This window comes from Lethenteron reissneri, chromosome 3, assembly GCF_015708825.2.
Source record: "Lethenteron reissneri isolate LAM-NWPU_2019-01 chromosome 3, ASM1570882v1, whole genome shotgun sequence".
Taxonomy (NCBI): Eukaryota; Metazoa; Chordata; class Hyperoartia; order Petromyzontiformes; family Petromyzontidae; genus Lethenteron; species Lethenteron reissneri.
In genome coordinates, this window is record NC_083781.1 from 1,719,006 (window position 1) to 1,732,856 (window position 13,851).

The following is a 13,851-nucleotide window of genomic DNA, read 5'->3' on the forward strand; positions in this document are numbered from 1 at the left end:
TTGTCATAGGTATCTATTTGGTGTTTGAACATCTCAACACCTCCTGTGTTATATTTGTTTCACCAATTATAAATACATAGATGCGTATCATTCATTTCGATTAACTCTGCAAACGGGTCAGGCGGTAACCATTTCAAACACCAGCACGAGAGCAAAGCCTCCCCGCCCTGGGCCTTTCATTGTCAAAGCAAGTTTATCCACGCGACGAATTGCTTCATCTGCGACCAAAACCCCGTGACTGTAAAGGCGAGCGAGGCGAACTCGCCGCGTGCATCGCATACCAAGGAGAGAGATGCGATGTTCAACGTCGCGTAAACGTTTTTTTTTCCGGTTAAATGCCGACAAATAAAAAAAGAGGTCTGTATGCGTGTATCAATGTGTGTTGAACTTCTATCGCAAGGTACGTATGCAACCGTGCTAATTTGAGGTGCGTGTGAAGGACAACAAGCTAAACACAAAAAGCGGTTCTCAAGAAATGAGTTTTCAAACTGGATTTAAAAGTGGATAGCTCCAGTGGCTTCATAATATCTGTGGCACATTCATTCATGCGATTCCTGCCAATGTGCGTTTTCAATTCGGTCAGGTAGATCGATGGGACAGATGGCAGGGATGGGAGGGATGGGACGGATGGAAGGGATAGGATGGATGGGTCAGATGGGATAGTTGGGATGGATGAGATAGATGTGAGGGATGGAATGGATGGGACAGATGAGAGAGATGGGACAGATGAGAGAGATGGGACGGATGAGAGGGATGGGATGGATGGGTCGAATGGGAGGAATGGATGGGAGGGATGGAAGGAATGGGAGGGATTGAATGGATGGGTTGGATTGGGATGGATGGAACGGATGACATGGATGGGATGGATGAGATGGATGGGTCGGATGGGATGGATGGGTTAGATGTGTTGGATGGGTTGGATGGGATAGATGGGTCGGATGGGATGGATGTAAGAGATTGAATGGTTGGGACGGATGAGAGGGATAGGATGGATAGGTCTGATGGAATATATGGGATTGATGAGATGGATGGGATGGATGGGACGGATGGGAGGGATGGGACGGATGGGACGGATGGGATGGAGGAGGCCACTGCCCCACGTACCATGGAGGGGGGACGAGGGGGGGGGGTGTGCGGTCCACACTCTGGCACCGTTGGGAGGAGGAAGCAATTTCCATTCCGTGCGTACGTATCCCTCCGCCACACTCACGCTGTTTTGGTTTAACAGCCAGCGTATGTTTAGGTATATTTCAATGTTATAATGACCACATCAATCAGAAATTCCGAGAAAGACATCATGCTGACTGCTGTAAGCAAGTGGGCTTCAGTTTGCATTGCTCAATTGGGACATGCATAGATCATCGCTGCATGCCGTGAAAACTTGACAGGATCCTACTGACGACGAATCATGAGACTTGGTGAGACTTTATTGGGTAAACAAACGTCCTCGTAGTACTAATAAAAATAAAAAGGTGGACTTACTTCACGAGAGGAGGCGATGGCCGAGACTCACGACGGAGTTGGAGTCAAAGGAGTGAGCACGTGCCTGGGAGGACGTCGACAGTGGAGATGGAGCGATGAAATTAGTTCATGCGCAGGAGCGAGACGGTGAGGGGTGGGCGGCCTTCATCCAGCAGTGGTGAATAACAATCGTAGTTTCAGATTAGGGGCCGTCCATAAATGGCGTCACGCGATTTTGTACGATTTTTGACCCCCCCCCCCCTTCGTCACACGCCGTCACAAAAAGTCAGACCCCCCCTCAAATATGACGTCACAAAGCTCTGCCCCCCACAAAAAATGCTTCAAATCGCTTTAAACTAAGGCCGATAATAAACTCCCAAGTTGATGTGTTTTTGGATTCGGAGGGACGTGACTATCCCAGAGGAACCGGACTCCCTGACAGTCCCTCGGCAGAGGAGAGTTCCGCGGTGCAGGTGCCACGGCAGCGAAGGCCCCAAAGATCGCCCCCCGTGAACTCGCGCGCCGCCGTGGCGAGGAGATGTTGACTCCCTCGCCCGGTATGCAGGAGGTCAGGGGTTCGATCCCGATCCTGACGCCTGCTCTATATTTGGAGTGTGCGCGGTCTCCCCGAGTCCTCCGGCGGTTTTTCCCTTCACATTTAGAATCAACATCACGCGTTTAGAGTGTTTGGCTGCTATAAACTTACACGTGATAAGCCACTTTGTTGAGCTATCACATGTGGTCAGGTCGCTTTTGAAAACGAGCTGTGAAGCATCAGTGACCCTTACGTGGTAAAAAAACAAAGAGTTGAGTAATGGTTTAGATTATAGTTCTGGGATGCTGAGGAGATCCAAGTCCACCGGACCTCAGAGTTCTTGTTGTTTGGAGGTGCGAGATCATGCAGGGCCTTGCAAATGAGGAGGAGGGAGGAGGAGGACGGGGGAGGAGAGGGGAAGCGTGGTGAGGAGGGGGAAGTGGGGGGAGGAGGAGGGGGGAGAAGGAGGAGGGGGGAGGGAGGGGGCCCTTGAATTCAGAAGGGAATGTAACGGGCTGCCAGTAGTGATGCCAGCAGAGGGGTCATTTGTTTTGAATGAGGAGTTCGGTTCTGAATGGAACGATCGTGACTGTTGATGATGATGACGACAACGTTAGCGAGCTCGATCATTTTGTGTCAGGAAAGCAACGGGTTGACTGACTTCTGTGCACGTGACTGTTCTGTCCATCTGAGGGCACCTCCCGTGTTTTCAGTGACCCCCCCCCCTCACACCAGGAGTAGTCACGATGCAACGCAGCACACAGACTGCCAGCGAGTGCCGTTCCCCAGCGCTGTGGGCAAGGCTGTCAGCTGCCCGTGGCTGAACTGGGCTCTAGAGTGAGGATTGCATAGTCGCAGCCGAGTAACAAAAAAAACTGCGCAAAAACAACCATCATATTTAAAATATTTATAAATAGTTGGAGATGCTGCTGCTGCTGCTGCGTTGAAAGTGTTACACAAGCAGCAGCAGCAACAACAACAACAACAGCCATCGAACAAAGACGGTCACCGCATCGCGCGCTTTCAGATGTACTTCTGTGGCCGTCTGGAACGCTCTTCCTTCCGATATTAGGAAGCAACTGGGAGCGATACACTTTGAAATGATATAGATTAAAAACTAATTTTTTTAGAGCTGCTTTTTGTGTTTAGTTTGTTGTCCTTCCGCCCACCCCTCCGATTAGCACGGTTGGCTATGTACGGTGCGAAAGAAGTTCAACATACATACACACAACAAACTCAACACATTACTCAATAGCAACACTGTGTGGCCTGAGAAGGATAATCACACTATGCGACGTTTTGGGCAATTGCCCTTCTTCAAAGCGCGTTCATGATCGTCGTGTATAAAAAATGTTGTTTTTCTCACTTAACTTTGACAAAAAAGCCGACTCGTACAAGTTACAAAGTTGTCGCTTTCACTTTTGTCGCCACGCGATGACGCGTCAGCCTCGGCGCAGCGCGTGCGTGGGAGCGAGCCCCCCCCCCCGCTGTGTCGAGGGAGAGGCCACTTGGAGGAGGAGGAGGATTTAAAATTAAATCCCCAGAGAGAGTGAAATATCTGTGGGAATCCCTTCTGCAGCCATTCATGGCAAAGTCAGTTGCGCTGCCTGTGGGCGCTTTTTGGGAGTGAAACAGTGAAGACAAAGAATATAGAGGCGTGTAAACAAGAATGTTTTAAAGCACACTTAAGAATTAACGTTCTGCTCCGTATCATCAGTGCATACCACTCCAAATGCTCTGCGTGTGTTGTAAAATATGTGCGCGTGGGCGTAAGTGTGCTTACATAATCACGAGGCTCGCAACGAGCATGCATCAATAACCCACAGCACCCATAAATACACAACTCGTGCTCTGCGTGGGTGCTGTGTGTGCGTGTGCCTCCGTTTGGGGAGCGGCGACGCAGTGGTTAGCGCAACGCGCCACGAACTCGGCGACCCAAGTGATATTCCGGTTCACGACCAATAACGAGTGGCTATGTTATCTCAACCGGTACTGGGACTCCTCTAGGTCAAGTCAGCCTTAAATTAGTAACTATTGCGGTGTGTGAACATCGACGCTGGGGAGACAAAGGCGGCCGGGCGTGGTGCTGGCCACCCACCCCCACGTGTGCGGTGCCGGCCTTCATAGGTGCTACTCGCTAACAGCACTTGCCCCAACAGTCTGTTAATGGATATGCCAATTCGTCACTAGTACAGCAAACCGGTGTGTTGGAGAGCCAAGCCACAACATTTACAATCTGAGTACGACGTTTCGCCAGTAATTACAACAAGCTTCATCAGACTAATGGCCAGATTCATGAGAAATCCTCCTGTTTCGTTCCTTATCTAGAGGCGTAGATGTGATGACGTCACTTGTGAGGGGGTGGATTAATTAATTCATATAAATGACGATGGTATCTACTGCCGGTTGGGTGATGTAAATGGTAATCAACGTGCATTATGCAAGCCGATTGTCATTGTACCTCCTGTCGATTGTGTGTACTGAAATAGCCGTGCCTGTTAGTGTTCAACGGCAATCCCTATTGAAGTATGGTGACCTGTAGAGGCATGCATTTAAGCAATGTATTCTTTGATGCTTCTCTTCCAAGCAGCACTACGTCTGTAGCTATCCGAACGGTAGGAATTATTTATTTATTTATCTCACTTTCGATAGATTCTCTAATTGGTCTTGGCCAGTAGTAACTAGTTTTGCACAGAACTTCAACGATATCAAGATCAACTGAGTATCCTTGTTGGCACGCGTGTTTGCACTGCCAACAGCTGTATTTGCGAGTATTTAATATTTAATTGGTGTTCTTTAACTCTCGTGCTGATCATTCGTCCTGTTTGGCCAACATAGCATTTACCACACGTGCAATGAATCCGGTACAGACATTCTGTTGATAGCTTCGGTAATAAATCATTTGTACCAGATATTTAATTCTGTATCAGTTACTCCTGCAATGTACGGTATTTTAATTGTGTTAATTACTTGGTCAGTTTCAATACTCGTGTTATTTGATTTAGTTTTGGCATTCAGTGCCCTATTGATTTGTGTATCATTGTAACCGTTCAACTGCAGCGCATCTTTAACATGTTGAATTTCACTTCTCAGACTGTCACCATCTGACACTTTCTTATCCCGATGTATGAGCATCTTGGCTATGTCGGGTGATGGCGGGTTTAATGACACATTTATATATTTACGCAATCTAACCCAAAAAAAGCTGTATTATGGATGATATTGGTCGCGAAAGCCTACGCGTTAAATAAACTACGTATACTTAGTTTGCATCCCCCGTGAGTTATTAGCTACCAACTCAGTTTGACTGTTTTACATTTGGTCGTCACCAAGACATTCCACAGTGGCCCATTCCCTGCCATGTTTAAGAAAATTATCTTCGCGTTCAATTATGTTGAACATTTAAGTTTTATTGTTCCTTTAACAACAAAAAATGGCCGCTCGCAAAGGGGGCAGCCAAAGTGCCACCGCATGCGGCTCCGGAGCCACAGAGGTTACCGAGCCACAGAGGTTACCGAGCCACAGAGGTTACCGAGCCACAGAGGTTACCGAGCCACAGAGGTTACCGAGCCACAGAGGTTACCGAGCCACAGAGGTTACCGAGCCACAGAGGTTACCGAGCCATAGAGGTTACGAGCCACAGAGGTTACCGAGCCACAGAGGTTACCGAGCCACAGAGGTTACCGAGCCACAGAGGTTACTGAGCCACAGAGGTTACCGAGCCATAGAGGTTACCGAGCTACAGAGGTTACCGAGCCATAGAGGTTACCGAGCCACAGAGGTTACCGAGCCACAGAGGTTACCGAGCCACAGAGGTTACCGAGCCATTGAGCGACCGTCTGCAACAAGCGGGAACGCGCTACCGGCAGGGACGCGTCACCGGCCTCCGTGAAAAGTGTAGATGGCGTGGCAATGTTATGTTGAGGCCAGTGGAATGTAAGAAAGTGCCCACGGGTGGGAAAATACAAGAAACAATACAAATGGGATGGAAAATTGAGGTCGAGCGAGGTGACCGGGTTGGCTGCGAGGTCAGAGCACTGTGCTGGGTTGAAACCCAGCGTCTCAGCGATGCCAGCGATGTCATGATCGCATGAAGAAAAGAAAAAAAAATACATTAGAGTAAATTATAATTGTGCACTTAATTTATCAAGCTCAAGGATTCTTTACACACAGATAGTCGGGCTGAGACCATCAATGGACTACACTTGAGAAACCCAGCTGATATCTCAGGCAACCGCCTGAGATTTGAACCTGGAGCCTCAACGCTCTCGACCTCTGACAACCGCCCGGCCACCTCGTTACGAAGTCGTGAATGCGTCGCCAAATCGTCGAGAGGGCCTGCGTTTTATTTACGCGGTCCTCAAGCGTGTCGGCTGCGTGCACGGGTCGCCCCCCGAGCACATTAACCCCTTGAGCCAAACCCAAATCTCGCCGCTTCTCAGCGGGGAGCCGGAGTCAGTCGCGACCTGCAGCAAGAACCGGAAAGGCGCTCTTGCGGAACGTAACAGTCAATCATTTAACATTCGTAAAGGCGCATTTCATCCGAGGATTCCCCAATGCGCCGTGCATGGAACATCAGGGAAATAAGACAGAGCCAGCAGCAGCGTAATTCACCAAACACTATGGGGGAAAGGGCCACGTGAACGTGGTCTGGTCGGTATCCGCACTGATCCTGCTGAACCCGAACGAGAGGGGTCGGCGACTGATTAACAAGAGGAGGCGATCATTTTCGAATTCGGTTTTAGACAAATATAATTTAAAAAACAGCAACCTCTCAATATTTCAAGAGCCGCAGTGCCTTGCGGTGAATACGAGATGGCGGTCATTAAAAAATAATGCCCTTCAAGAGCCGCACGCGCAGCTACGGAGCCGCAGGTTTCTGCCGACCCCCTGACCTAGACGAATGTACGCGTGGGATTACATCTGTCACCCGGCTTCCCGACTGCGAGCAGAACTACCCCAACTCCTCTTTAACCCCCCACCACCCCAACCTCCCGCCTGTTATAGTAACCGTCGCCCTAACTCCACCACCACTTGCAACAATAACCCCACCGTTTTTCTCAACCACGAAATCATCTTGCGTGCAAATTGTATAATTGCTGCAAAGCGCCTTGCATTAAGGCGCTATATAAATCCAAGATAAGAGAGGAAAGAGCACAGCAGCGAATCATCTCTTTTACGCGGCAGTGAATGTAGCGCCTGTGGTGGCCGCACCTTACGTAATCCAACCACGCTGATCAGAGGTGCCGAGATACAAAACAAATCAGTTGGACTCGATGCGTCTACATGAGTGGAACTTAAGAATTCGATGTCAGTACGGTCCCGTCATGCACCGAAGTCCAATTTCTCGCGGAGTTTTCTGTTCCCCTCCAAATGTCGACACGAACGTGAGAGGCATCATAGACAGACATCATAGAGAGACATCATAGAGAAGAGGCACGTCATAGAGAGAAGAGACATCGTAGAGAGACATAGTAGAGAAACATCATAGAGAGAGAAATCATAGAGAGACATAGAAGAAAAGAGAGACACCGCACGTGAGATACATCGTAGAGAGACATCGTAGAGAGATATCATACAGAGGGCCTGGGCCGGATGCGTAGCCCGACGGGGCGATCGCCCGGGCATTGGCGAGACTAAACGATGGAGCGGCAGTCAATAATTGAACATTTTTGGACCCAAAAACGGCAGAATGTACGTACATCATGTACATACATTTTGTATGTTGATGAACTGTGAATAAGCCAACCAACAATTATATATCATCGATATCCATTGTAATTTATATGAATATACATTAACCCCCTCGCCTCCTCTGGTCTTCGCACCTGATTGGCTCACAAGTGACGACGTCACATTTATCTCCACAACTCTGTGGCTGTCGCCTGATGACGCTGGTTGTTGTGATTATATACCGGCGAAACGTCACGGTAAATGTTGTGGGTTTACACTCCAACTCACCGGTGTGCTGAAGTGGTTAACTAATTGGCATGTTTTATTTACGTGACAAACCTTACTAATTGGCTGTGTCCGGTGGTGGCGGGTTTAATGAAACATTTGTATATTTACGCAATCTAACCCAATAAAAACCTCTTTCATGGATAATATTGGTTCGCGAAAGCTGACTACGACTACTACGACCAATACTACTACGTCTACTACTATGACCAGTACGACCACTACTACTACTATGGCTACTAACTACTACGACCACAACTACTACGACCACTACTACAACGACTACTACAACGACTACTACTAACACTACAACGAATACTACGACTACTATGACTACAACTACTACTTCAACTACTACCACTACTGCTACGACTACAACTACTACCACTACTACGACTACTAATATGACTACGACGACTACCACTACTACTACGACTACTATGACTACCATTACGACTACAACCATAACTACGACTGCTATGACTACTACTTCTAACTACTACTACGACTACTATGACTACTAACTGCTATGACTACTACTTCTAACTACTACTACGACTACTATGACTACTAACTACTACGACTACTACTTATAACTACTATTACGGCCACTTCTACTATGACCACTACTACTACAACAACTACTACGACGACTAACTACTACAACCACTACTACTAAAACAACTATGGCCACTACTACTAACTACTACGACTACGAACTACTACGACTGCTACTAACTACTACGACTACTACTACTACAACCTCTACTACTACGACTATTACTACGACCTACTACTACTACAGCCTCTACCACTACTACTACAACTACTACGACCACTACTACTACAACTACTACAACCACTTATACTACAACTACTATGACTACTAACTACTACTACTACGACCACTACGACTAAAAACTACGACTACTAACTACTACGACTGCTAATAACTACTACGATTACTAACAACTACGAAGATTATTAACTACTACTAACTACCACGTGTTAAACTGAAAGGAGGGAGACGCGCCCGAGAGGACTTCCCCCGTGGAAGCGGAGCTGGATTAAAATCGTGGAGCTGGATTAAAATCCAGCTCCACGTGCAGCTGCCAGACGGAGCGTTGCATCGCGGTGATCAAGTTCAAGTTCATGTATTAGGTGTAGCCCTGTGAGCCATTCGGATCTTGAATCTGGTGCAACCTCAACAAACAGAAAACAAAAACATGAACAAGAAAACATCTTAAAGTGACTATGTGACTAAGTGCAAACAGAAAATCCAAGAAAAGACAGCAAAATATTGCATAAAAAGCACCGTACACCAACACTCTGTGAAAAAATCCCAGTGGGATGCAAGTCAAACAACAACAACCACAAGACAACTTAGATTAAAGCCATCAGTATAACTCTGTACTACAACAAACAAACATGGCCAAACCAAAAAACTTTTCGAAAATCACCAAAATAAAGCCATAAAAGCAATGAAACAGTGATCATAGGAACTGTGACCGAATTATCACAATAAACGACGAAAACAACATGTACCACGAAACCCTGCAGCCATAGCTGGCTGCATGAGTCACTCCACAACAGCAGGAGCATCAGTCGGAGTATCAACATTTTTCAATGCACCTTTAAGATCAGCACACTAAATCAAAACACAGATCATACTTTGCAGCGATCATCCGGAGCGAAACATTGTATTTTAGGCCACTAAATTGCAGTGGCAGCTAGGGGTGTACAACTCCTCGAGTAGTTTTGAGTGAATATCTCATAGGTAGTGACTCAAGTTGCAGTTTATTGGCAATATCATTCCAGACCCTGGGGGCATCAATAGCAAAGGCCCTTCCTCCAGTATTTGTACGGCAATAAGGAATGTGAAGCTGGTAAATGAGCGAAGACCTTAGGTCTAATTTGTTCTTTGAAACAGAGAGGAGATCCAGCAGGTAATCTGCGGATCGCAAGAGGTGGCGACAGATTTGGGAGGCTTTCACCCAGCGGCGAGTAGATGGTCATGGCTGGCGATGAACGATTTTTTTATCTAGATTCGAAACTATTTTTTTCAGAACTGCTTGTTGTGTTTAGTTTGTTGCTCTTAAGCCCGCACCTCCCATTAGCCCTGTTGTCTACGTACGGTGTGACAGAGGTACAATATACAGGGTGTTTTAAAGAGAAGGACCCGATTTGAAATCGCTATATCTCTGCAACCACGAACCGCCCATGAATGAAACTCTTACCACTTGAAAGGGCGGGGCATAGAGAGGGCGGGGCATAGAGAGGGCATAGAGAGGGTGGGGCATAGCGAGGGCATATAGAGGGCGGGGCATAGAGTTTCAAACGATTACCGCTAAGATGCCTCTCCCAGCGCACAAACAGCCTCTAGCCTCAGTCATTCGCAGGACACACTGCCTCAATGTTGGATAGGTCGCACGGGACCCCAAGACTTGGCGCTACACTCTTGGCCCCCAAGATCCCCAGACATCACACCCTGCGACTTTTTATTGTGGGGATACGTCAAAGACCGTGTTTTTGTGCCACCGTTAGTGACTAATCTGGATGACCTCAAAAACAGAATCACGGCAGCGGTGACTTCAGTGGAAGATGACACTTTGAGAGGCGTTTGGGACGAATTCAACTATCGTCTCGATGTTGTCCTACAGCAGGTGGAGGGCACATAGAGCATTTATAAAATGGTTAGTAAAACTTGATAACTCATTAAACCGTTTGTAATTTTTTTGTGTAATTGTAACATGTTGCCATCGTGAAATATACTGCTTTGAAATGGGATCCATCTGTCTGAAACACCCTGTACATGCGTATGTACTCATCATTCATCTGCAAGCCCGAGTGAGAAGGGATTAAACATTTCATAGTTCATGTTTAACATTCCCACATTTTGGTACTTTACAATCACGCGAATTCATTAGATTCCCTCGATCAAGTAAACAAACATAAAACTCCTGGACCCGAAACAACATTGCTTGACGGGAGACCACGATATCTCCCACGATTTAATGAGGTTATTTTTCTTCTATTTCTGTTCACGGAAGAAGAAAAGAACAACACAAAAGTGATAGTCGATTCTCCGATTGTAATTCGTCGTCGTCTTGGGCTTCCACAACAACGACAAAACCCCACGCCCCATTTACCTGGCGACGCCAGCGTCGGCTGCGGCGCGGAGCAGCGGGCCGTCACCTGGGGACACGTGGCCACCGGGGCCCTGTCGACCCCCTTGCAGCCGACCGCGTCCCCTCGGAGGGGCCGCGGGAGAGGCCAGGGCGCCGCCAGGGGCTGGTACGGATCCGGCAGCACGCGGGACCGTGACAGCGCCATGTGCACGACCCTCTTGTCCAGGGAGCTGAGACACAAAAAAGACAAAGATCCCCCCCCTCTGTGTAGCCTTAACAAACTGTTGGAGCAAGTGCTTGTTAGGGAGCACCTGTGAAAGGCCGGCACGGCGCACGAGGGGGTGGGTGGCTGGCATCACGCCTGGCCGACTTCGTCTGCCCAGTGGCGATGTTTACACACCGCACCGGGTACTCATTTGCGGCGGTTCAGACAATCGTCACCGTGAGCAGAAATTTAATTCGGGTCGTCGGGTTCGCAGCGCAGCGCGCTAACCGCCACCCTACCGCTCCCCACTGAGACACACTCACGTACACACCAGGGACGTACACACGAACACGTGGGCACAATCACAGCTGGGCACCCGCCACATGAACGCGATGCCGGCGCGCGCGCGGGTCGTTACGCCCGCGCCGTATTTGGGAGATATTTTTCATTCTCCACGGGGAGCGAAATGTCACGGCGTCTTTGACTCCCGGCGCTCCACAGGTACCGTGGCAAGTACTGCGCTGCGTAGGTGGGTTGTTACGGTACGTGTCTAAATGCCAGTGCCCCCCCCCCCACCACCAGGGAAAGGAAGACGCCTTTGGGAAAATAGCGGAAGGACAACGGTGCTGTCTGGTGCAGCTGAATTTACGAGATTCATTACACGGACAAAATATAGCACAAATATCCCCCGTATAGACTTGCGGGGCAAGTGCCGTTAGCGAGCACCTATGAAGGTCGGCAGGGCACACGAGAGAGTGGGTGGCCGCCTTAGTCTCTCTAGTGGCGAGAATTACACACCGCACCAGGTACTCAGTCGAGGCTGAGTCAACCTAGGGGAGGCACAGGACCGTTTCAGATGACCGTCACCGGTGGTGGTGACCGTGGGCGGGAGTCGAACTCGGGTCGCCGTGTCTGTCGCACAGCGAGCTCACGGCCACGAATACAAAGACGCACGCGTGCACGCAGACAAAGACAAAGCGCTCACGTTTAGCCTGAGAAGAGTTTGACAAAAATGTTATTTTACTTTTTGTTAAGATACGTTTATTCAGATTTTAATTCATTCAGCAAATTGATTTTTGTACTCGTTTGTTTGTTGAGCATTTCTTAGTTTTTTTCCGTAAGTTATTGGTATGCTGAGTGTCTGCTGCGTCTTGCACAGCACTTCAAGATAATTTGATAAAAGGCACTTTATGCATAAAATTATTATCCGGGGTGAGAACTCCATTCTGTATCTCCACTCATAGATATCCAGATCTTTTAGTCCATCAGTTTATTGACTTTCTATTGAAAAAAATATTATGCAGCGTTTTTTAAGCAAGTCAGGATAAAATTTTGATTTAAAGCTTTCGTGACTGCAGGGATTCATATTCTTGGTTCTTTTGGTAAAGTCACGTAGAAGGGAAATAATAAAATAATACGAATATAAAACAATACAAATACAAATTCTCACGACGTTTCGACTGCAACACAAGCAATCATCATCAGGTGTGAAATCCACAGCAAGAAAATAAAAATAAAAATCTTGCTGTGGATTTCAATTTGAAAAAATAATTTTCTTGCTGTGGATTTCACAGCTGATGATGATTGCTTGTGTTGCAGTCGAAACGTCGTGAGAATTTTTATTGTTTTATATTCGTATTATTTTATTATTTCCCTTCTACGTGACTTTACCGAAAGAGCCAAGAATACAAGTCAGTATTGTTAAACAAATGCGACTGGCTTATGAGATGTTACAAGAAAGAGCGCTCCATCTAAACTATGGGAGATCAGTCAGCGAGGCGAAGCTGTCCGCTGGCCAGCAGCACTTGCCCCAAAATTGTGTCAAGTACAGTGAGAGAAAAAGTATTTGATCCCCTGCTGATTTTGTACGTTTTCCCACTGACAAAGAAATGATCAGTCTATAATTTTAATGATAGGTTTATTTGAACAGTGAGAGACAGAATAACAACTAAATCCAGAAAAACACATGTCAATAATGTTATAAATTGATTTGCATTTTAATAAGGGAAATAAGTATTTGACCCCCTCTCAATCAGAAAGATTTCTGGCTCCCAGGTGTCTTTTATACAGGTAACGAGCTGAGATTAGGAGCACACTCTTAAAGGGAGTGCTCCTAATATCAGCTTGTTACCTGTATAAAAGACACCTGTTCACAGAAGCAACCTCGTGGAGTTGTAATGATCATGAGAACGGTGAGGAATCAGCCCAGAACTACACGGGAGGATCTTGTCAATGATCTCAAGGCAGCTGGGACCATAGTCACCAAGAAAACAGTTGATAACACACTACGCCGTGAAGGACTGAAATCCTGCAGCGCCCGCAAGGTCCCCTTGCTCAAGAAAGCACATATACATGCCCGTCTGAAGTTTGCCAATGAACATCTGAATGATTCAGAGGACAACTGGGTGAAAGTGTTGTGGTCAGAGAAGACCAAAATGGAGCTCTTTGGCATCAACTCAACTCGCCGTGTTTGGAGGAGGAGGAATGCTGCCTATGACCCCAAAAACACCATCCCCACCGTCAAACACGGAGGTGGAAACATGCTTTGGGGGTGTTTTTCTGCT

General features: G+C 47.4%; 1 protein-coding gene across 1 annotated transcript in view; it reads right to left on the reverse strand.

The window, feature by feature from the left end:
- LOC133347746 (uncharacterized) overlaps window positions 1–13,851 on the reverse strand; it is a 224,126-nt gene that overhangs the window by 188,426 nt on the left and 21,849 nt on the right. Inside the window, exon 4 of the mRNA XM_061560300.1 lies at window positions 11,104–11,312. Within this exon, the coding sequence (XP_061416284.1) occupies window positions 11,104–11,312 (209 nt within the window). The remainder of the gene's footprint in view (window positions 1–11,103; window positions 11,313–13,851) is intronic.